We start from the raw sequence: 24,247 nt of genomic DNA on the forward strand, positions 1-24,247 counted from the left end.
TATTACCAAGTCTAAAAATGAAAAATAAAACGTAAATGTCTTTTTGAAAAAATTATCATTGGTGTAAAATATATTTTACTAACAAAATAAATGAAAAATGACATAAAAATACCACTTTTAAAACTATTGGATATATAAATCCAATCCACAAAACTTTATCCTTCATAAATTTATTTTTATTTTTTTTAATTATTTAAATCATTTTCATAAATTCATTTTTATTTTTTATAATTATTTAAACCATTTAAATTTTATCTATTTCATTTTTATCATTTTTTGAAAGAGGATTAACTAATATGTTCTTGTCACTTTCTATCATCTCACTTCATCTTCTCTCTAGTGCATCTCTCTCATCGAGGCATCTCTCTGCTGCTACATTTTTCTTACTCTCATCTATTTTTTTGGTTGTCATTTTGATCCAAATATAGCCATAAATCACGTGACGCACGCGTGTACGATGCCGTTATGCTACGACAAAACAACAACTAAAGTCCCGAATTTTGTTCTGTCGAATAATCTCTCTCTGTGACTTTCAAACTGAACATTTGATTCTGACTTTTCGGGAGAGTTGGAGATGGACAAGGAAGAGTTCTTGAAGGAGTATGGGGAAGATTACGGCTACCCGAACGGACCCAAGTCTATCGATGAAATACGAGCAACCGAGTTCAAGCGATTGCAAAATGGTCCGTTAGCTCTTAATGTTTGTCTGATTCCAGTCGTAATTTTTTATCCTTTTTCGTTTACCGAGAAAGTTTGAGAAAGAATTTGGTTTCGGTTTCAATCTAATCTGAATTTTAATTCATCAAATCGTTGTTGAGCCTTATCTTTCTCCTTCTAATTATTTGTGCTTTGCTGTCTTGTTTGAAATTCAGAAATGGAATCTTGAGCTGCTTGTGGTTTCACATGGGTTTTGTTTGGTTAATGAGAAAATTAATTAAGAAGATAGTAAGGGGCAATGTGAATGATTAGTTGATGCAGCCAGCTATGGATTTGCACCCAAATCATTGATTTCATTGATCACAGTAAACTTTACATACTGTAGTAAGAACTAACTACATACACTAAGACAATTAACGTTTCTTAATTTTCATTGATTGGAGTAGTATTTGTTTTTATGTTGTGTTGATTTAAATGAAGAATATTGGAAATTTTACTTATTGTCGAATGCGGTGGATGAGTCAGGGATTACAATACATCATCTTGGATTCTGCTTAAAATTCTTGAACTTTGTAGTAGAAACTCATCATGCTCCGTTCGAGATATTAGTTTTTTCCTAGTTTGTTTCAGTCGGTTGGCTAGCGGAGGGCAAAATGATTTTCTTTAACTGTTTCCATTGTATTTACAAATTGTAGGTACTGTGTACTTGGACCATGCTGGAGCAACATTGTACTCTGAGTTGCAGATGGAGGCAATTTTAAAAGACCTCACGTCTAGTGTTTATGGAAATCCTCGTATCCTCTATATGCTATATCTTTTCATGTTATGTTTGGATGTTGCTCAGTGAACATTGTTTGAAGGAAGTTTTGAAAACACCCTTTTAAAATCCATTGGTGGAAAGGTAGACGTTTTCATCTTGGGACTATTCTCAATTATGTGCTATCAAGTGCTATCTTAATTTAAGATAGATAGCCAAAGCGACTCAAGTTTGGCCACTTCTGACATTGTAAGGGAAGCACGCCAGCAGGTACCATATATTGTTTTCTCATGTCTACCATCAGTCTATTAGGTGTTGAGAAGCTTTATGTTTTTATATTTTTTTCCTTAATTTTGCTGGCTTATAAAAGGCTTGGCAATGCCAGTACTTATTTTTTTACGGAAATTTGATAGAACCTTGGGTGATTGATATGGTAATTGGTCTATTGGAGGGACATGGGTCCCTTTTGGAATTGTGATTTTTGTGTTTCCTAATTTTGTGAATTCAAAGACAACGACGACAGGTTTGTTTAATTCGAGGAAAACCAAGCCTCCATAAGACACAAGTGCCAAGCAATTTTCTGGTTATCCATTCCCATACACAACAACATAATTAAATAGCAATGTGGGAGTCGTTGCCACTAACACTCATGGACTTAACCAACTCCATAACTGCTAGCCACCAAGATAGAAGGAATCCACAACCCCATTTACATGACCCACATTTACATAACAACAGACAATGCAAAAAGGATAATTACAAGTGATTACCAAAGATAAATACTAATGGACTAACAAATATCAACACCAAAGGCGTGCACACCACCAAGTAAACCATAACTAACGTAACTGATCCATACCCCCACATACCAGGACCTTCCAAGCTTCTAACTAGGAACAAGTGTCTCTACCAAAAGTATTATGAAATATTTTGTTAACTGATAGTTTTCCTTAATCTATGCTTGAAAGTAATCGGCGTTTGGTGATTTGATTGCAAAAAATTTATGTTTTGTTGCCCTGTTAGTCTGTTACTACAAGGATATGCGAATATCTTTCTTTTTTGATGCAGGTACTTGAGTACTTCAATGCATCTCCAAAAGACTACAAATGCATATTTACCTCTGGGGCAACAGCGGCACTGAAGCTGGTGGGGGAGGCCTTTCCATGGGATCATAGAAGCTGTTTTATGTACACCATGGAGAATCATAACAGTGTATTAGGAATAAGAGAGTATCCTTCCATCGTAGACTATGTGTTTATCAGCCTAAATTAACTGTAGAAAGGCAGTTTCTGGTGTCTTTTTTCTTGTTTTTATCTTTCTTTCTTTATGATGTGTTTCCTTCCTGCCATTCTTGACTCTTATCTTTCTTAGAATATTCCTCATCCTAACTTACCATTTTATAAATATTGTCTTCAAAGTCCACTAGATAGGTGCAGTACCCACATGTCAATGCACAAATGATATGAGTCGAGGTTTACATGTTTTTCAGTAGATTATCTTTGCTGTGAAGACACTGTAAATTGAGCTAAATGATATCAGCAAAGTGTTCGTTTATTTTTTCTCCTGGTCCTTGCATACATATTCATAGGTTCTTTCAGCCTTGATAGATTCTAGATATGCTCTTAGTCAAGGAGCTGCCGCCTTTGCCATTGATATTGAAGAGGAATTGCATCATAGTGGAATATGCGACGCACACTCTGTCAAGATGTCTCAGCACCCGGTGCAAAGGAGGAAGGATGCTAGATCTCTTGAAAGAGATCCAACAGGTACCTGTTGACTGTTGCCTACGTATAAGTTGTAATGTGCTATCATCCCTGGTTAGAGTGGTTAAAACATGAATGCAAAGGACGGAAGATAAAAAGCTTCCCAAAGTAGAGCTTATGATGGCTTGGTTCTTCTCTTGATGATGAGCTTGAATGGTAAAAAGCTGTGGTTCAGCTTGAAGCTGGTCTTAGGTTCAAATTTTATTAAAAAGATTATGGTAGTTGTTTTTCCCTGTTGGAGGTATGACTTTAAGGACCCTTCTCTCTCGTGTTTCCATCTAACCTTTATCCTTCTTCTGAGTGTACCTTTATGTACTCTTTCGTTTTTCATGTGTCATGTTTACTGAAATTAAATGAACAGTTATTACCTCTTTTGATACCTCGTGACCTCTCGACAGTAATATTCTAAGGCACCATTTCTAAACGCCCCAATAGCATTTGCCTTGTCCTTCTTTTTAGAAGACTAAATCAAACCTCATTTTCCAAAAATTTATGAGATATGGTTATGCAGGACAATAGTCAGGATCTCGGTTCATATTGCATTTAATTTGACTTATGGTCACTGGACTTTTACATTTTATCTTTTTTTTTCCACTAGATAGGAGTTAATCTTATGCTTTTAGTTGGGAGTGGGAACTTAATTGTGGTAGTTGTTTGCTAGTTTGAAATACATTAGGTTGCTAGAATTTGTTGCATATCCAGACTTTGTGTAGAATGGGATATCAACAGATGCTATATTGATATTACTGCCACTCATCATTATCATGCGAGCCTTTATTCCAAAAGTTTGGGGTCAACTAATTGATATTACTGCCACTGAAAGGAAAATTTTCTCGTGATGTTACTGCCACTGAAAGGAAAATTTTCATGCGAGCCTTTATTCCAAAAGTTTGTGGTCAACTAATTGATATTACTGCCACTGAACGGAAAATTTTCTCGTCATGTTAATTGCCTTCTTAAATTTACTGTTGTATTGATTTTCAAAACTATTTATTTGCCTTAGGCCCACCATGTTGTTTGCTTGCTGCAGGTACTTCTTTTAACTTATTTGCCTTTCCCTCGGAGTGCAATTTCTCAGGTTTGAGATTCAAACCTGAATTGGTGAAGATTATTAAGGAAGACTCGAAGAAGTTGTTGGAAAGTTCTGCATTTAGCAGGTATATGCCAGATGTCTATTGAGTATGTTGCTATGCAATGGTTGATTTGATTGGTTAACCAGTGTTACTTCCACTTCCTTGCTGGGAAATAATGTAAACAAGCATACTCAATTAATTGTGTTGTATTCGAAGATATTCAATTTGAGTCCTGGGATTTGTTAAGTTGCAGGGAGATTGAATTCTTCTTCTTTCTCTTAAGTGAGGTTAACACTCGGGTTTTTGCCCCAGTCAGACTAGTCAGTAGGGATATTTTATCAAATATTAATATGGTACTGGTCTTCCATGGTACATAACTCAGCTGAATGAGTTTTGAACCAAACTTGACTATCTATCAGGTGTATTATCATGGTAAGTTACAATTCGCTTTCTTCTAGGGCAATGCTCTTGCAATAGTGATCTGCTTGACTAAAATAGTTCATGTTCTTTGGTGATGTGGACCAATTTTGGTCAATGATAGAATTTCCTTTCGGGCTATGAATTGATAAGGAGTTAGCTGAAGTTGCCTATGAAGAAAAATGACTGCAAAATGAGTTGTACACTTGTACTGATTAATGCTGTCGCTGTACTTTTGCTAGCAACATAGGTTTTTTGCTGTAGCCTTAGTTAGTTATCATAATCTGTTCAACTTATTATTTCGTCTGGATAATACGTAATAACATTGCTTTGCTGGTTATGTGGTTTGTATTTGAAAATTACTGGTACAACATCGACCACTTTCCTCTGTTTTTCTTATACAGGGGATGTTGGATGATCTTGATTGATGCTGCCAAAGGATGTGCCACAAAACCATTGGATTTGTCAAAGTGTCCTGCAGATTTTGTAGTCATCTCGTTCTATAAGGTAAAATCTCATTTTCTTTTATTTTGGAAAAGCTAAAACAAATAGCAAATCTAAACAACTGATTTTGCACGATGACACTTTTCTTTTCTCTTGTACTTGCTTAGTTATTTGGCTATCCAACCGGACTTGGGGCCCTCATTGTTCGCAGTGGTAAGTGAGTAATCCTACAAGGATTATAATTTCTCTAGCTTAAGGAATAAGATGTGCTATTCATTCGTTCTTTGAGAATTAATGAGCATACAAACTGCTATTGTTGGATGATAGCTCATCAATTCTATCCTTTATCAACTTAAACAAAAGGTGGTTGTTGAAGATTCCAGTGCGCCCGTAATTTAAATATGTAGGTTTGCCTTGAAATTCCTATGGGTGAGCTAAGTCTTCTCAGTTTTTTGGGTCATGAATTCTCTTTATCCAAATTAAAGAAGTAGGTTAGCATGAGAATAATTAAGCCTTAAGAAGAGTGGTAGACATCTTCTTTCCCCTACAAGGCATGAGGCCTTCTCTTGGGGATTGGTTTGGTTTGTTTTGGTGAAGTTAAAGAGGTTAGTGATTTTGTGCATAAATTGATGTTAATGTTATTTCGGACTTGGGTTGGCAACCCTTGGCGCCCTATGTGAGAGTTTTCTTTGTACTGATACTGACAGAATTACTGGGTTACAGATGTTTCCAAGTTACTGAAGAAGAAGTACTTTGGCGGAGGTTTGTGCTTAGACATTGTTATCGAAGCATACTGCTTATGTTGTTGCTAAGTTGGTTAACTATTAAAACATTTCCAGGCACAGTTGCTGCGGCATTTGCTGACATGGACTATGTTAAAAGAAGAGAAGGTGTTGAGGAGTGCTTTGAGGATGGTACCATTTCTTTCTTGAACATAGCATCAATCCGATATGGGTTCAAGATACTCAATTCCTTGACTATATCTGCAATAGCACGGTATGTTAACTTAGTTTTATACCTGTTTGTGTGATACCATGGGTATGAGTAACAGAAGATCATGATATTTGTATAATGGAATATCATAATTTGTTCTTATGTGTTTCTGAATATATGCAATAGAATATTAATTTGAATAACCGAGGATGACTGAGTATGAGAAAAAAGAGAGAGCCTCAGTTTTGATATGTTAGAATTTATAAAAGCAAACTAATTTTTATGGAGGAGAACTACACCTTCAAGATAGCATCCGGCCAGCCGTTGTGGGTTTTCAGCTAAAAGCTTAATATCTGACTAACATTTTCTCCCAATATTTAGATCATATGAGTTACTGAGGTCGGTTAAGTGTTTTAATTACTTTTGGTTCCACTGTTTGGTAATGGGTCTTAGCTTGTTTTCCTTTTCCCGTTTGCTTGGTACTCTAAACGACTCCTATTCACAAGGTTTCCGCGGTGGGTGAGGTCGGGCCATCAGGGACATGTGGGATGTACACAAACCTTACCCCACATAATATTTTTAGAGGTATTTTATAGGAATTGAACTTGTAACCTCTAAGTTGTACCCCTGCAACTCTACCACTAGGCCACATGTTCACATGTTTCTTGTTTGCTTGTTGATTGAGTAAATCTAGTGCTTCTCTGCCAGGTGCCTCTATTTTTTTTCCTTGCACTGACATATTTTCGACTTTAATTGGATATAGCGAATTAGAGATGCTCTTCTTGCTATTAAAGAAACATTTGCATATTATGATGCATTGTCAATACTCAATAGTTCTCCTTTATGTAGTTTTTTGTTGGTCATTTTTGGTATTGTTGTGCTGAACGTGTTTAAGGGTGAAACTTTTCTTACTGGGTAAAGTTGCTTCATTACAAGCTAGGTGTCATAGGTTCAAACAACATAATCATCCTCTTTGCATGGGGGGTGAGGCCACAAATATTTATCTTTCCATATCCTCGTGCTTTGACTGTGACCTTTTCTTTAATATTTACCTTTCCATACCCTCGTGCCTTGAGTGTGACCTTTTCTTTCGTATGCAAAAGTTTGTATCTTTCATGTCAGAATTGTTTATTAAGCTCGCATAGAAAGCGTATGGGTAATGCCACTTTCTTCTTTTCATATATTATTTTTTCAATGCTATTTCTAAATAATGTTTTCTTCATCATCATAGCTTGTGTATTCAGATGATACGATAATAACTATCACTTGCATTCTGTTTGCGGTACTCAACAAACCTCACTTTTGAATTAGTTTAGTTAGTCTTTTAATTTATAATTATTGTAACTGTTATGCTTTATGTCTAGATATTATTTGTAAATGCTCATCTTTTTTCCCAACTTGCAGGCATACAGCTTCACTTGCCTCTTATGTGAAGAAAACACTTTTGGCTTTAAAACATGAAAATGGAGCTAGTGTCTGCACACTTTATGGTAGTCACCCATTGAAGGTAGTACAAAATACAAATGACTACGAATTATCCAGAAGCTTAATCTTTTTTATCCTAGCAGTCTAGCACTGATTTGTTAGTCTTTGATCATGAAATATGGCAACAAAGAGGGATTTTTTTTGTGTATGGAAAAAAAAAAAACTAGCGCCAAGAAAATGCGCTAAAGGAGGCTAGAAAGATGGCCCCAAAAAATTATTAGATATGCCAGAACACCATAATTTCAAAATACTAAAGTATAATTCATTGATAAAATTTTACTAAGGGACTCATTGTTGAAGAGTCAATTGTTCCTTTCATTCCATTTCCCCTTCATTCACCATAATTTGGTATTTTAAACTTTGAATGAGCCACTCTGATGCTTATCCATGTACAATAATCAATTCAATTCTCCCCTAGCATTTGTCATTAACATTTTTTAAAATTTTGATATATGTTTAATGCTATTCTTTTAGGTATTCCACGATGAATCAGGCCCTGTGGTTTCATTCAACTTGAAAAGGCCAGATGGCTCTTGGGTTGGATATCGTGAAGTAGAAAAGTTGGCTTCCTTATCTAAAATTCACTTACGGGTAAATTTTGATAAAATTCTGATTAGAATCTACTGTTTGTTTACCTTTGTTTGAATAATTATGCAAATATCTGCTCTCTGAATAATTATTCTGTTTTTTAGTTGTCTTTTTGTTCATATTGAAACCATGTGTTTTTATTTATTGAGAGTATTCGAATGGAGCTCATTCTTTGAGTAACTTTTGATTGATTTTATTATTGATGGTATTTATGAAAATCTACATTCACCTGGGCTGCGCATGCCTCGTTTTTGCTATTGTCAACTGAAATAATTATTAAAAAACTAACTGTGGTGCACCTAACATACAATGCACGTATATGAAGACATAATGAAGCAATATCACACAATTAAGCGTGGATGCAATATAAACACAATCATTCGATGGTAAAGCCGTAGTAAGGAATGAATACCTGATTTGCCTAGTTTGGGGAATTTCATCTTCCTAAAATTCCTTGCAAGTGTTTCAAGCAGTAGAAATTGATTTCCAGTGCTAGTGGAAATTTTTAAAATTCTTGGCTTTATAACTGTATGTTGAAAAATTCGATCTAAGCTTATGCTAATCATTTCTAAGCAAGTAGCCACAATCTTCATTACCATATGGGACATCATTAAATCCACTTTGAAAATTGAGGGAAAGAAAGGCACAAAATCTATGTAGCAGGTGAACCTTGCAAAAGAAGGTACAAGCTGTATGTATCAGAAGCCTCTTTGCTTAACCAGATTTGCTGCTTTTATGGTGCCTTTGTCTGAACAGAAAGGTGTCGTGCCAGTTGCTTTGACTTCTAGATGCACAAGGAACAGTAATGTGGTTTGACGGAATAGTTGATAGAAAGATTTAAACACAGCTATTATTTTCTTAAGGCACCCTAACATGTAAAAGCTGACCCTGTCTCTTCTCCCTGTAGTTTTGGGATTTTCGGCCTATTGAATCCATCTCTCTAGGGCGTTGAAAAGGTAGCTTCCATTTTAACAGTCCTCCATCCCAGTCCATATACAAGAAAATTACTTAATAGTTGGCTCCCACTCCACATATAATGCTGAAACAGCTCTTTTGCTCTGTAGTTGCTACAAATGGCACACTTGTAAATCTGCTTCCAGTTGTTGATTAACCCGGTCATTGACTAATTTCATGCTAATTACTTCTGCCGGCTGCAGATTTGTTGGTTAAATTATCGAGATTTAAATATTATAATTTGTGATTAAATCATCTTTTTAATGTATATAAGCTTGCCCTAGTGTATCCACTTCTTGGTAGGAAGCGTGCTTTTCCTGAACTTCAATTTTGTGTATTATGCTAAACCATCTTCTTCTTGTGTTTGATTTACCTGTTTATTTATTTGTTGACATTTGCATTTAACCAACTTTGTGAACAAGCAGTTTCTTGCTCCACTTGATTGGGAGCCATTGCTGAATTAGCGTTCTCATTATTTTTTTGAAGTGCTTTTAGTGGTTGGCCTAGAACTCTTACCTTATTAATGAGAAATTTAGAAAAATTGTTATTTTTTTTCCCTGCTGTAAGCCTGTCATCCTACTACTTATTAAGATGAAATAAAATTTCAATTGGCATTGGATAGATCTGTGATAGTCTAAGACTCTAAAATGTAATGTAGATCCTATACTTTAGAATAATTTTTAAAATTAGGTCGTGATTTACTTTCCAAATTTCTGACATTAGTTCCCGTTTTTCATATTTCACTTCATTCAATGAAAGTTCTTTCGCATTTCAATTTGAACTCCTTTTTTTATTATTTGAAAAATTTTATGCTACTAAGAAGTTTAGTTTTAAGTTGTATTTGTGTGGCGCCCTTATTATAATATATATACCTCCTTCTTGTTGCTCAAAAAATTAAGAATGTATATTATCCCCAGAGACTACTCCATTCTTTGATTAAGAAAATCATTTTAACATCTTAGCTTTGATTATGGGATATAAAATTTTAAAAATGAAACCCAACTAGTTAATTTTTTCATGCTTCAAGTTGTGAGCAAGATCTCATTCAATCAAATAGAACATAAGCTCGTGATGAACATATTATCTCTACGAAATAGATATCGATGTGTAGCTTTGGCGAAGTTTCATCAGACACTAGCATTTCCTTCTGGGCCAACATTATCACCAGTATTTTCTATTTTTCTCATGTGGCATCCTTAATTATGTTCATCTTCATAATGTTGTTTTGTTCGTATTGATGGTTTTGAGACTGAAACCAACGCATCAACGTCTTGGGAAGCAGCATTTGAGGTAGAAATTAATCCATCTATAGCCTTGATAATAGATATCATTTTATCCCGAAAATCGTTTACTAAAGCACATTTGCAATATTTTTTCTCTCTCTAAGCATCTACATGTAGTGTGATATTTTGTTTTCTTTTGTAGATAGCCATTTACCAGAATCAGGTGGTAAATTTTCTTTTTTCCTTTTTGGGCAGAATAATGATAAAGTGCTGGTGTACACTGCTATGTTCATAGCAACTCTCGTCAGACTCCATAAATTACTTTTAATTATTCTATGCTACAATATCAATATTATTTACAGAGTTGCATGTGTGCCTTGGAGTGTATCGAGCTTCTGCTGTAATTTCTAATTCCCCTCTTTTTGACGGGTTCTTTGCCTTTCTGCCTCATGTTTTCTTGTAGACAGGTTGCTTTTGCAATCCTGGCGCTTGTGCGAAGTACATTGGTTTGTCTCATTCAGAACTTCGCTCAAACATTGAGGTATGCATTATTGTTGGTGTACACTGTGCTCAGTTATGGAAGTATTGCACTGCATGCTCTTTTACTGCTTTGTTAATAACTGTGAGCTGAAGCATTTACCATTTTTCGCACATCGTAATTCATTTAGGCTGGGCATGTTTGCTGGGATGATAATGACTTAATTCATGGAAAACCGACTGGAGCTGCTAGAATATCATTTGGTTACATGTCAACATATGAAGATGCAAAGGTACTACAGGTTCATATCTGCAATTTGGTGGATTCTCATGATATCTTCAAACTAAAATCATACATCTTCCTTCTAAAACAAAACAATTTATTCTAGATGAATTTATTGACTTGTATTTCAAACACTAAGAAATTTCATTTCTTAAACTTTAAAGAAGACTGCATGGTTTACATATATAAGTAGAACAAATATTCAAATTTTTGTAAAATCTTATTGTCAACCTCTTTTAGATATGAATCTATTTGATTTAGAGGGGAAGTACTTGCATTAGTATCTCAATTCAGTTTAAACATGAGTTGATTTACACCCCAATAGATTTTTACTATCCAAAAAGAGGAAAAACGGAATCTTGAAATCTAAAGAAATGTGTTGAGAAAGGGCCAGATGTATAGAACCTTTCAACGAGATAGTGATTTTTAATTTTTCAACTCTCTCTAATTGGAATCTATTTCAAACACAGGAACCACAAATGAAATAAAGTGATAAAGAAAATTTTTCTCCAGCACATCCTTTGTGTGTGTTGGGCTGTTTGGTGGCTGTTTACAGTTTTTTATCTGCACTTGTTAGCAGAGGTTTTTGTGAGTGCTATTTTGTGATTTACGATATGTTTATATTGATATGCAGAAATTTATTGATTTCATTACAAGTTTCTTTGTAACATTGCGGAGTACGTCTGGAAATGGGAATCTATTGAGTGCTGGGTCTATCCACTTCTCGAGCAAAGGTTATTTATTTATCCTTGGATAAAAATTTTGCAATTTGATTGTATGCAGTGAAGGTAGTCTTCTGGTCAAATATCAACCAAACATGTCAGCAACGGTTGTTCTCTTTGAATTACCTACTGCAAACAAAAATAGTAATCCTGTATGTTAGGATGCATTGTTCATCATTTGTGTTAGAAACTTAGAATGTAATATAAACGATGTGAAACACCCCAACCCAACAAGTTAACTTATTGGGTGAAATGGCAAAGTAACTAATCTTAACAATTTGCATTGGTTTGTCTTAGGAAGGTTTCATTCCGCGGGTAAGATTATATCAATTCTTAAGGGATATTGGTGGCGAGAGAAGACCTGCATGATTAAAAAAAAAGTTTGGGTCGCAGATTGTTGGGTTGATGTAACTTATTTAGTGCATGTAATGCTCTATTATTCTCCTAATGGGATTATGATATTAGTCTTTTATTGGGGTCCTCAGCATTGAAATTGGGATCCTAGGCTTCTAACCTATCTTTTCCTGTACAATTATTTATTTCCATATCTATCTTTGGCAGTCGAAGTTTTATTTTGAGAACCTTAGCATGAAATGCTGTTCTTCACTGGTTTTGAACATTTGTTGCATGTCACCAAATATGTGAGTTAACCTTTTTGAATCCTTGAGCTATGGTAAATTCATTTTTTGTGTTAAGTAGAAAGTTTGTTGCACCACATGAGGTTCCCTCTTGACATATATTTATGCATGACAGTTGTCGAAGTCATTTTGCGTGGCTGAAGATAAATTTTAATGTCATGATGAGACACTAATTGGTATTCTTCATTATACATACTTCGTTGCTTGCTAACATTTTTGTTCTGCGGGGGGACTATGTTTTCATTTAATTTGAAAGCTTTGAATTCCTGTGTTTTATGTTCTGACGCTTCTATCATTTTATATCTTTAATAAATATGACTTGAACTCTCCTAAATAATAGAATTGAATAAGTAAATCAGTAAACTGTGGGAAACCTCTTTGTGGTTTAGAAGGTTCCTTGTAGCACCTTGTTCTCTGGAAAATATCAGTTTCTTATACTTAGCTACGCTTCTACTTAAACCGGTGAGGGCAATGGAAATTGCTGTCAATGTGCTAAGTTTAACAAGGACAATGGGAAGCTGACATTTTTTATTTGTCTGGAGAAAAATAGGTCATGTATAACTATTTGAGCTCCTTTTTTTGTTGCTCTCATCGTTCCCTGCCGCTGACTTCTGAACTTCACTAAATTTCAGGCTGTGAAACAGAGCTTTCGATGACATATTATCACCTGAAGTCCATTACCATATACCCAATAAAATCATGTGGAGGATTCAGTGTTGGAAGTTGGCAGCTGTGTAGTACTGGTAGTTGACTTTGTTTTGGCCTGTTACATTGATGAATTATATCTCTAAGTGGTGGTTTAATTATCATGTTTGCATGTTTCTCTACTGAAATGAACATAGTGGTAAATCATGTTATTCCAAGTCCTCATGATTCTAGGGCATGTTCATCTTTTCAACTTGAACTAAATTCCATTATAATCTCATGCACTAAGACAAATATTCTTTCCAAACAATATATACCAATGGACTTCTCCTTGAATAGAGTTATAGGTTGTAGCCTCATCCTTTTTTATACCAAATAAGAATGGTTCAACGTTAACCCTTGATGTATACCAATAATGCTAAGAAATTCCCCTGTAGATCCATTGCTTGTTTCTACCCTGATTAGGGTATATTACTGCTGCTTAGTTTGTGTCTTTAAATTTATCTATGTAAAAAATGAAACCTCTCTCCTATCTAGAACCCACTATGTGCACGCCTATGGAACTCTATCATAGGCCTTCTCCAAGTCGCTAAAAACTAAACCCTTCAAGAAAGTTGTTTCGGTTCAAAAAAATAAAAAAGAAGATAGTTAATTCATTGGGCATTTGAAGAGAATGGAGCCATGGCAACCTTCAAACAAGGAAAAGGACTCACGGTTATTCTTCTAAGTTACAGCATAAGTAGAAAATAGTTTCAGTTGTCGTAGATATATGAAATTAAGGATTTTGAGTCCTAAAGCTGAAAGAAAACAATATTCTAGAGTAAAACTATACTCATATTTGTGTCACTTTCAAATGCTTTACTACTGGCAGGTACTAGGTAATATTGTTGTTTTTCTGTTGGTGTTTTGAGAAATCATTAAAAAAACAGCTGCAAAGTGAATTTTCAAAACTATCCCTTTGGTTTTGCATCATTACCATAAGGAATGTATCTCTTTCTCCAATTCGTGGCATGACACTACTTGGGAAATCATTCTGGGTAGAATGTTGATCCCCAAATGTCCAATTCTATCAGGTTTGCTGCTTGATCGAGAATGGCTTCTCAAGAGCCTAACTGGTGAAGTTCTTACACAAAAGAAGGTAAATAATTTATTGCTGTGTCTCACTGATTTTATGCATGTGGGAACTTTTATGCATTTATTCGTGTATCTAAGGCAGTGTTACATATAAATTCATCTAATTGTTGCATTTTGTTTTATGTGTTTGGTGGCGGCATGCCACCTCCTGATAGCTGTATAGCTGTATAGTTAGTCAGATATAGCTGCTGTTAGTTAGTCAGATATAGCTGCTGTTAGTCATAGCTGTATAGCTGTTAGTTAGTCAGATATAGCTGCTGTTAGTCATAGAAGATATAGCTGTTAGTTAGTCAGATATAGCTGCTGTTAGTCATAGAAGATACGGCTGTTAGTCACAATATTAGGCTTGTATTATGGAACAATATGATATTTAATAAGAGGTACTCTCACAAGGAGAGGGACGGTAAATTGACAGCAAAATTGACAGCAAGATTGACATGGTATCGGAGCAAGGTTTCTGAACTACTTTGCTCTCTGATTCTTTGGTTTTCTTGGCCTTTTTTTTTGTGTTTAGCCCTTGATATCTAGGTCTCTTGGATTTTGGCTTGTCTAGGCTTGCTGTTGGAACGATCCTTATCTTTCTGTTCAACAGCTCTTTGATTTTCAGATCTACTGCGATTTGTTTTCTTGGTACTCTTGGTTCTTTGGTTTTCTGATTTTCTGGGTGCTGGCATAATTCCAAGCTTGCATTATTCTTGTGTTGTCAAATCATTGTTTCATCATGTCTACAAGCAACAATGATTCGTTCAATATTCGATTCACTGGTAAGAACTATTCCTCCTGGGAATTTCAGTTTCAATTATTTGTCACAGGGAAGGACTTATGGGGTCTAATAGATGGAAGTGATCCAGCCCCTACCGATCCTACAAAGTTGGCTTCTTGGAATGTCAAAAATGCGCGTGTGATGACATGGATGTTAGGGTCTGTTGATCCTCTTATTGTCCTCAATTTGAGGCCATATAAAACTGCGAAATCCATGTGGGAATATTTAAAAAAGGTTTATCATCAGGACAATTCAGCTAGACGTTTTCAATTGGAGTATGAGATTGCTTGTTACTCTCATGGCAATCTCTCCATTCAAGATTTCTTCTCTGGTTTCCAGAATTTGTGGGCAGAGTTTACTGACATTGTTTATGCTACAGTACCCGCTGCATCTCTCTCTGATGTTCAAAAAGTTCATGAGCAAAGTAAGAGAGCTCAATTTTTAATGAAGTTGCGATCCGAATATGAGGCCATTCGCTCCAATTTGATGAATCGTGACCCACCTCCATCCTTAGATGTTTGCTTTGGAGAATTACTTCGTGAAGAGCAACGTCTTCTCACACAAGCCACTTTTGAGCAGGGGAGGTTGGGTACTAATGCTGTTACGGTTGCTTATGCGACTCAAGAGAAAGGCAAAAATAGAGATATGCGGAAAGTGCAGTGTTACAGCTGCAAAGAATATGGACATATTGCTCTCAATTGTAAAAAGCGATTCTGCAATTATTGTAAACAACAAGGGCACATCATCAAAGAGTGTCCTACTCGTCCTCAAAAGCGCCAAGTCAATGCCTTTCAAGCTGTAGTTGGCACTCTGCCTGATGGACAATCTCCAGAAGGGCACAACTATCAATTTCTTGCTCCAGCAGTGTCTACAGGCACTCCTACGGGTGCTGGGTCAGCAGTTCTTACTGCTGATATGGTACAACAAATGATTGTTTCAGCATTTTCAGCCTTAGGGCTGCAAGGTAAAAATAATACATCCTCTCAACCTTGGTTTCTTGATTCTGGTGCATCAAATCATATGACTAGTTCATCTCATATGCTTCAAAATGTGCGTCCGTACAATGGTTCATCACATATTCAGATTGCTAATGGAAGTCATTTACCTATTGTTGCTGTTGGTGATATTACTTCATCTTTCAACAATGTTTTTTTGTCACCGGGACTTTCTACTAGTCTTCTTTCGGTTGGTCAGCTGGTTGATAATAACTGTGATGTCCATTTTTCTCGTGATGGTTGTTCTGTGCAGGATCAGGTGACGGAGATGTTAATCGCGAAGGGGCCTAAAGTTGGGAGATTGTTTCCACTACATTTTTCCATTCCTAGTGTCGTATCTTTGGCTTGTACTACTGTTAAAACTAAGGGTGATGTATGGCATAAACGTTTGGGTCATCCAAATTCTCTTGTTCTGTCTCATGTATTGAATTCTGGTTTGTTGGGCAATAAAAATCATTTCACTTCCCACGGTCTTAAATTTGATTGCTCTACATGCAAATTAGGCAAGAGTAAAGTCCTTCCTTTTCCTTCTTCTAGCAGTCGTGCTAAACACTGTTTTGATATTATCCATACTGATGTTTGGGGCATTACACCTATTATTTCTCATACTCACCATAAGTACTTTGTGACATTCATTGATGATTATAGTAGATTTACTTGGGTATATTTTCTACATTCCAAGTCTGAGGTCTTCTCTGTTTTTAAGACCTTTTTGGCACATGTTAATACTCAATTCTCTTCAGGTATTAAAGTATTGCGATCTGATTCTGGTGGGGAATATATGTCTCACGAATTTCATGAGTTTTTGAAACAAAAAGGCATTATTTCACAACGCTCTTGTCCTTACACGCCACAACAAAATGGCGTAGCGGAACGCAAAAATCGTCATCTTTTAGATGTTGTTCGGACATTATTACTTGAGTCTTTTGTTCCATCTAAGTTCTGGGTTGAAGCTTTGTCTACTGCAGTTTATTTAATTAATAGACTGCCATCTCAAGTGTTAAACTATGATTCTCCATACTTTCGTCTTTTCCACGAGCATCCGAGTTATCATTCTCTACATACTTTTGGTTGTGTTTGCTTTGTGCACTTACCATCTCATGAGCGTCACAAACTTTCTGCTCAGTCTATTAAATGTGCCTTTATGGGTTATAGTGTTTCTCAAAAAGGTTTTGTTTGTTATGATCCATGCTCTAACAGATTTCGTGTCTCTCGAAATGTTATTTTCTTTGAGGATCAATACTTCTTTCCTACTCACGTTGAGTCATCTCCTACAGCAGCACTTCTTCCTACTTTTGATGACTTGCCCTCTCCTCCTGATCGATTCAAGCCTGGCTTTGTGTATAAACGACGTCAACCAACTTTACCCCTTCCGGAGATTGATCCATCACCTGAGACTGTTCAGACAGCTCCTCGACGATCTACCAGAGTCTCGCATCCTCCTGATAGGTATGGTTTTTCTCACACGTCTCTCACCGCTACTTTATCCAATATTTCAATTCCTTCATGTTACTCCGAGGCTGTCAAACATGAGTGTTGGAAAAGGGCGATGCAGGAGGAACTTCACGCTCTTCAGGAAAATCATACATGGGACATCATTCCTCGTCCATCTACTGTTAAGCTCATTGGGTGTAAATGGGTTTACTCAGTTAAACTTCGTTCTGATGGGACTTTGGATCGTTATAAGGCACGGCTGGTTGCTTTGGGTAATAGGCAAGAATATGGGATTGACTATGAGGAGACATTCGCTCCTGTGGCAAAAATGACTACGGTACGTACAATCATTGCTATTGCTGCTTCACAGAGTTGGCCACTTCACCAAATGGATGTCAAGAATGCTTTTCTACATGGTGATCTCAAAGAGGATGTTTACATGACTCCTCCACCTGGTCTATTTTCTACCTCTACTTCAGAAGTGTGTAAGTTAAACCGGTCCTTGTATGGATTAAAACAAGCTCCTCGGGCATGGTTTGAAAAGTTCCGGTCTACCTTACTTAAATTTTCATTTGAGCAAAGCCAATATGACTCGTCTTTGTTTATTTGCAAGACCTCCGCTGGTGTTGTTTTCCTACTCGTTTATGTAGATGACATCGTGATCACTGGTACAGATTCCTCCTTGATTGCTCACCTTCAACAGAAACTTCAAGACTCTTTTCACATGAAGGATCTTGGTCCTCTTACGTATTTCTTGGGTTTGGAGGTTCATACTGATACTTCTGGGGTGTTTGTGCATCAACATAAATATGCCCAAGATTTGGTTGCTTTGGCTGGTCTTCAAGATTCTTCCTCGGTGGATACCCCATTGGAAGTCAATCTTAAATACCGTTGTGAGGAGGGCGATCTTCTCCCAGATCCTAGTATGTTTCGGCAGTTGGTTGGTAGCTTGAATTATTTGACTATTACACGACCTGATATCTCTTTTGCCATTCAGCAAGTTAGCCAATTTATGCAGTCTCCACGACATCTACATTTGGCAGCAGTTCGTCGTATCATTCGATACCTGCGAGGTTCTTCGAGTCGTGGTTTGTTTTTTCCTGTTGATACTCCTATTCGTCTTGATGCCTTTAGTGATGCTGATTGGGCAGGATGTCCTAATACTCGTCGTTCTGTTACGGGTTGGTGTATGTTTCTTGGAGAGTTCCTAATATCTTGGAAAAGTAAGAAGCAAGATCGTGTTTCCAAATCTTCGACTGAATCCGAGTATCGTGCTATGTCTGCAGCGTGTTCTGAGGTTGTTTGGCTTCGTGGGCTACTCGCTGAACTTGGCTTTCCTCAATCTGATCCCACTCCTCTCCATGCTGACAACACCAGTGCTATTCAAATTGCTACTAATCCAGTATATCATGAGCGTACTAAGCACATCGAGGTGGATTGTCACTATATCCGAGACGCTGTGGATACTCGTGTGATTTCTCTTCCGCATGTTTCCACCAACCTCCAGATTGCTGATGTGTTTACCAAGGCTATGACAAGGCAACGTCATCAGTTTTTGGTTGGCAAATTGCTGCTTCTTGATCGCCCAGCATCAATTTGAGGGGGGATGATAGTTGTATGGATGATAGCTGTATAGCTGTATAGTTAGTCAGATATAGCTGTTGTTATTTGATAGCTGTATAGCTGTATAGTTAGTCAGATATAGCTGCTGTTAGTTAGTCAGATATAGCTGCTGTTAGTCATAGCTGTATAGCTGTTAGTTAGTCAGATATAGCTGCTGTTAGTCATAGAAGATATAGCTGTTAGTTAGTCAGATATAGCTGCTGTTAGTCATAGAAGATACGGCTGTTAGTCACAATATTAGGCTTGTATTATGGAACAATATGATATTTAATAAGAGGTACTCTCACAAGGAGAGGGACGGAAAATTGACAGCAAAATTGACAGCAAGATTGACACCTCCTTGGTGCCTTCCAAATTTTTTTTACCTCTTTAACCTGAAATTTGGGTGCTATGAAATTGGCGTGATGAAATATGCTTTCATTCCCCCAATAGCATCTAGTATGGTCATTCTCTGATAATTTGGTGGACCAAATGGAAATTTTCAACAGGCCTTTTTTTAAGGCCCCATCATCCTATGCTCGCAAACTGAATTACGTGAATATTAATTATTGCATAATTACTCCTTTGAGCCCAAAAAAAGTGCGAAATTGAACAAAAAAGTAAAAAATTCGTCTATAGAGAGAGTTCAGCAATTCCAAACCATCAAAGTGGTTCGTTTTACTCTATTTATTGTTCTTACATGTCTAACTTGATAGTTTAGCTTTCGTATAACGTTTCGTAAAAAAAAGATGCCAATAATCCAAGTTTTGTTCCAACTTGTACAAAAAGGTGAAATTTTCCCATATAGTTCAAATGCATAAGTGGATTTATGTTTCTTTAAAAAGAAATTTCCTTTTACTACTGTTTCTTAAACACAATAATTTCCCCATATGGTTCATGCATAAGTGGATTTATCAACTGTTCTTGGTTAAAGATTTATTGGGTTTTTCGATTGATGATCGTTCCTATTATTAATTTTCCTTTTACTACTGTCTCTTAAACACATTAATTTTCCCATATGGTTCAAATGCATAAGTGGATTTATCTTTCTTTAATTTTCTGTCAAATAAATTATTTATGTCCTTAACTTGTTTGCAGGTCCCTAAAATGTGCCTTCTTAGTACTTTCATTGACCTGAGTCAGGAGATAATGTTTGTTGAATCACCACATTGTCCAGTAAAATTGGAAATCAACCTTAAAGCAAATTCTTATCGTGCTGCAATAGAGGAAATTGATATGCATGGCCAGAGGTGAGGTTGAGATACATCTTACTTATTTTAGCTGCTTATCACTCTCTATTATAGGACCCTTCTTGATAACAGAATGCATAGTTAGTGCAGGAAATAAGATATGTTGAGAAAATAAACCTTTGAATGTAAAAATCTTAGGTCCCGCAGAACATAATGAGAAGATGCATCACCTCTTACTAGACTGAGTAGTTACTTTCCCATTCACAGGTTGAAATAAAATACCTACAAAATTTCCCTTGAAAATTGAGAATACTCATTCATAGGTTTTTAATAGCTAATCATAATTACGAATTATCCATATTAAAAATAGAGAAGTGCTTAGCCAATAGAAATTATTAGCAGTAAATAGTTTCGTAGTGTAAGAAGAGTTCCAATTGATTGAGTAAAACTTTTCACCATCGTATAAGCTTCACATGTTGGAAATGGAGATTCTATTTAGGTTGAAAATTTCTTTCCAGATATGCCATAGTGAGTGCAAGTATTATTGCCATGAAAGTTGCTGCAATTTGTCTCCACAGTTCTCTTTTTTTTTCTTTTTTTTTTCTCTGTTAAGATATGCATATGTGCAATTTCTCTTTGATAGTAACACAGTCAAAAGAGAAAGTAGGTTTTAAGGATGAGAGAGAGACTAAGGGGAAAAACGTTGTTGTAGAGTGTTTGTTCCATTCTGCACCAGCAAGATTATATTTGATTTGGAGCTAGAACAACTTGTTTTTATATTTTATTTGAACTGGCTTTGCCAATGCCTTTGATTCTATGTTTTAATTTTATCAAGGATTTATCTAAAACGGTTTTAAAGGTTACGTCAAATTGCTGATTGTAGATATGAAGTTCAATGTTATGGAAATGAAGTCAACCTATGGTTTAGCAATGCCATTGGTCTTCCTTGCACTTTGTTACGATGTTCAACTTCCAAGCAGAGTGTTTGCATGAGCAAAAGCAGAGGGGTGGCTTTGTGCAGAGATGTGGAAAGCAAATTGAACTTCCCCAATGAAGCTCAATTTTTATTAATATCTGAGGAGAGCATATCCGAACTCAACAACAGATTAAGCTTAAGTATGTCCTTTACTCTACTGCTTTCTCTTGTTGAAATTTATGCTTTGCCATTGGTTCTCTTAGAAGCCTAGTTTCAATTTTTCCCCCTACTTTGTCTTGGTTCAAAAGAGAACTATTATGTGCAAATAATATACTAGGAAAAGCTATTAATTAGACGGAACCTTTTAAGCTATGATTATTAGCTTTTTAGAAGATTAGGGCGTCTTACTACAAAATACACAATGTGCCAGTCAGATTCCAGCTAGGAAACAACTAACTGAAGGCGTCCTCAGGAAAGTATTTGATTCAAGTTTATTCGTGTTGAGAGCGTGTGATATGAAGTTCATTTTTCCTTTTCAAGCACTATTTTGCTAGTTCCTGTGTCGATGGGGTTCTTTTCTAAAGAGTAATTTTCTTCCCCAACACAACCTGATGCTAATAAACTAATACACTAGATCTAATTTCCGATGTTGAACTTACCTCAAAACTCGTTCGATTCCTATGCATATTATCTTATTAAATAAAAACTATGACTTCTGTCACAAAGTTCGTAGTCATTTGATGTTGGAGGCTACAAATTATTTTGGTATTACATTTTCTCCATTGCAGATGCACCAAAGGGTACATCTGAAAAGCAGGTTCGAGTAGATTCAATGAGATTTCGTCCCAACCTTGTCATTTCTGGAGGTGAACCATATGCTGAAGATAAATGGAGAAACCTTAGAATCGGAAACAATTATTTTACTGTAAGTTCTATACTTCTTGAACTAAGATCATAATGGCTAGCGGTGGGTAATTTTAATGTGATTACTGGTTGAGCTGCGTGATATTATATAATTCCACCAACTTGCTAATTTTCGAACATATTGTTCGATTATACTGGTTTTCATCTCCATTCAAAAATTAATTGGAAAGATGCTGAGACACCCTTTCTACTATATGAATGTTTGTCATAGTTTTCGTATTTCCATAATTGAGGGGGTCACTTTTCATGGAGCCAATAGTTCGAGGGGTGTGTTATCGCATCTTTCTCTTAAATATGGCTTGTGTATCTTTCCAGGTTGATTTCTGCATTTTTGTTCTCATCACTCATCTTAAATTTTGATACGTGTAAAATTTTCATTTTTTCTTTTTATTCACTGCTTTTGCTGTCCTGAAGCTGATAAAGACGAGTGATAAAATGTTCACGACTTTAACTATGCCTTGAAGGCTTGAATGTTGCACCGTCGTCTCTTGAACTCTCTCCACATTTTAATTTACTGCCCCCCCTAATATTGCTGGCGTTTCCAGTCCATAGGTGGATGCAACCGTTGTCAAATGATCAATTTTGCTCATCAAGCTGGACAAGTCCAGAAGTCGAATGAACCTTTGGCGACTTTGGCATCGTACAGGAGAGTGAAGGTTAGCCATAACCTTCTTACTTGATAGTTCATACATTTTTTCCCGACTTAGTTAGCCGTCCAAGTAAGGACAAAAATAGTTCTTTAATTGAAATTGAATCTTTATGGAAGCAGGGGAAGATTTTGTTTGGGATACTGCTTAAATACGAGAATGGCGATGAACTTGGGGATGACAAAAAGACATGGCTTCAGGTGGGACAAGAAGTACTTCCAAATTTAGATTAGGATGATATATGAACCCTTCCACAGGAAGATAAAGAGTAGCAACCCAGTGAACTTTTGTGTTGTATATGAGTAGATAGGATTTTCCTCCGGTCCGCTGAGGCCATAAATTGGATTTCTCTTTTGTGAGTGTTAGAATATTATTAGTATTGGGCCCAGTCCACTTGATGTAATACCAGTAAGGTTTGTCTCTAGTGCTATAAATAAACAACTCTCACAACCGTGAGAGCTAGACCTTCCGTTCAATATTGTAACATGGTATCGGAGTCTTAGGGCTTTCTTTATCCTGTGCCACTGTCGTCACCGTTTATCATCACTGTTCACGCATCACTGGCAGTTTTTCGACAGTTTTTCGACAGTTTTTCCGACAGTTTTGGTTTTCCGACAGTTTTTCCAGCTCTTCTTCCCATCGTCTTCTAGGCTCTTTTCAGGTGGTTTTCTGGCAGCAATATGGTCTTCTTTTGGCCATGATTTGTCCTTGTTGATATCTATTTTGATTTGGTGTCTGGTTCGTTGAGTTGGCTCTGTAGAGCATTAGTTTGTTGATTGGGCTTTGTAAAGCACTGGTTCATTTGTTGATCTGGCTCTATAGAGCATTGGTTCGTTGGTTTGACTTTGTAAAGCACGGGTGAAAAATTTTAAGATTGGTTAAAGCATTATGACGACACTTGCTCCATCTTTTCATGCTGTTGATGCAGGACGTGTGTCTTTCGATTGAGGAGTATTCTCGTATGCTAGCTAATCAGAGGATGCCTTTTGCAGGTGTTACACAATCTGAATCTTTTGCTACATATTTGAGTGCTTCTTTGCGAGCCTAAGTCACTGATTGTGGGGCGTCTGACCATATGATTGGTGCCACGAGTATACTTTTTGATTATTCATCGACTTCCGGTCACCCTGCTGTCACGCTCCTCTCTCCTAAGGTATACCGAAATGTACCTATACCCCCAAGAATGTGATCGGCAGGGGACTCCATCCCCGGAACCAACCCTTAATCCAATACATAAACCAAATATAATAATAGTAACTCCTAGAACACTATGTGGAAACAGTCTCTCCAAAATATCATATATACATCCAATGAAACCATTGGAGTATCTATACAACAGTGGAAATAAGAGACAGATCTACCCGAGATCAAACTGAGAAATAAGTAACATATGCAAAGTGCAATACTCAAAGTCCCCACACCCGGCTAAAAAGTCAGCCCGAGGATACACACCAGCTCATGCGTCCCGCCGTTGACCATCGTCACCTACATCCAACTCACTTGAAAGGGGAATAAGAAGAGGGGTGAGCCATAGAGCTCAGTAGGGCATAAAAATGGAACATCGATAACCAGAATAAAGAAAT

The 24,247-nt window shown here is 36.5% G+C and overlaps 1 protein-coding gene across 3 annotated transcripts; it reads left to right on the forward strand.

Annotated features, from left to right (window-relative positions):
* Positions 1-350: 350 nt before the first annotated feature.
* On the forward strand, positions 351-23,178 carry LOC119985636 (molybdenum cofactor sulfurase). Of its 3 annotated transcripts, none has more exons than XM_038829922.1 (22): positions 351-683; positions 1,353-1,451; positions 1,626-1,684; positions 2,483-2,643; positions 3,029-3,180; positions 4,181-4,334; positions 5,072-5,174; positions 5,279-5,324; positions 5,835-5,873; positions 5,951-6,107; positions 7,449-7,551; positions 8,004-8,120; positions 10,758-10,835; positions 10,963-11,064; positions 11,689-11,788; positions 13,047-13,157; positions 14,133-14,197; positions 20,086-20,237; positions 21,061-21,293; positions 21,882-22,018; positions 22,563-22,673; positions 22,787-23,178. In XM_038829922.1, the coding sequence occupies exons 1-22, from the start codon at positions 575-577 to the stop codon at positions 22,895-22,897; spliced, it is 2,499 nt and encodes an 832-aa protein (XP_038685850.1). In that variant the 5' UTR covers positions 351-574; the 3' UTR covers positions 22,898-23,178. The 3 variants fall into 3 exon arrangements, with proteins under 3 accessions (XP_038685850.1, XP_038685852.1, XP_038685853.1); XM_038829924.1 differs by having other exon boundaries at positions 4,208-4,334; XM_038829925.1 differs by lacking the exon at positions 1,626-1,684.
* The last annotated feature ends 1,069 nt before the right edge of the window (positions 23,179-24,247 follow it).

This window comes from Tripterygium wilfordii, chromosome 19, assembly GCF_013401445.1.
Source record: "Tripterygium wilfordii isolate XIE 37 chromosome 19, ASM1340144v1, whole genome shotgun sequence".
Taxonomy (NCBI): domain Eukaryota; kingdom Viridiplantae; phylum Streptophyta; class Magnoliopsida; order Celastrales; family Celastraceae; genus Tripterygium; species Tripterygium wilfordii.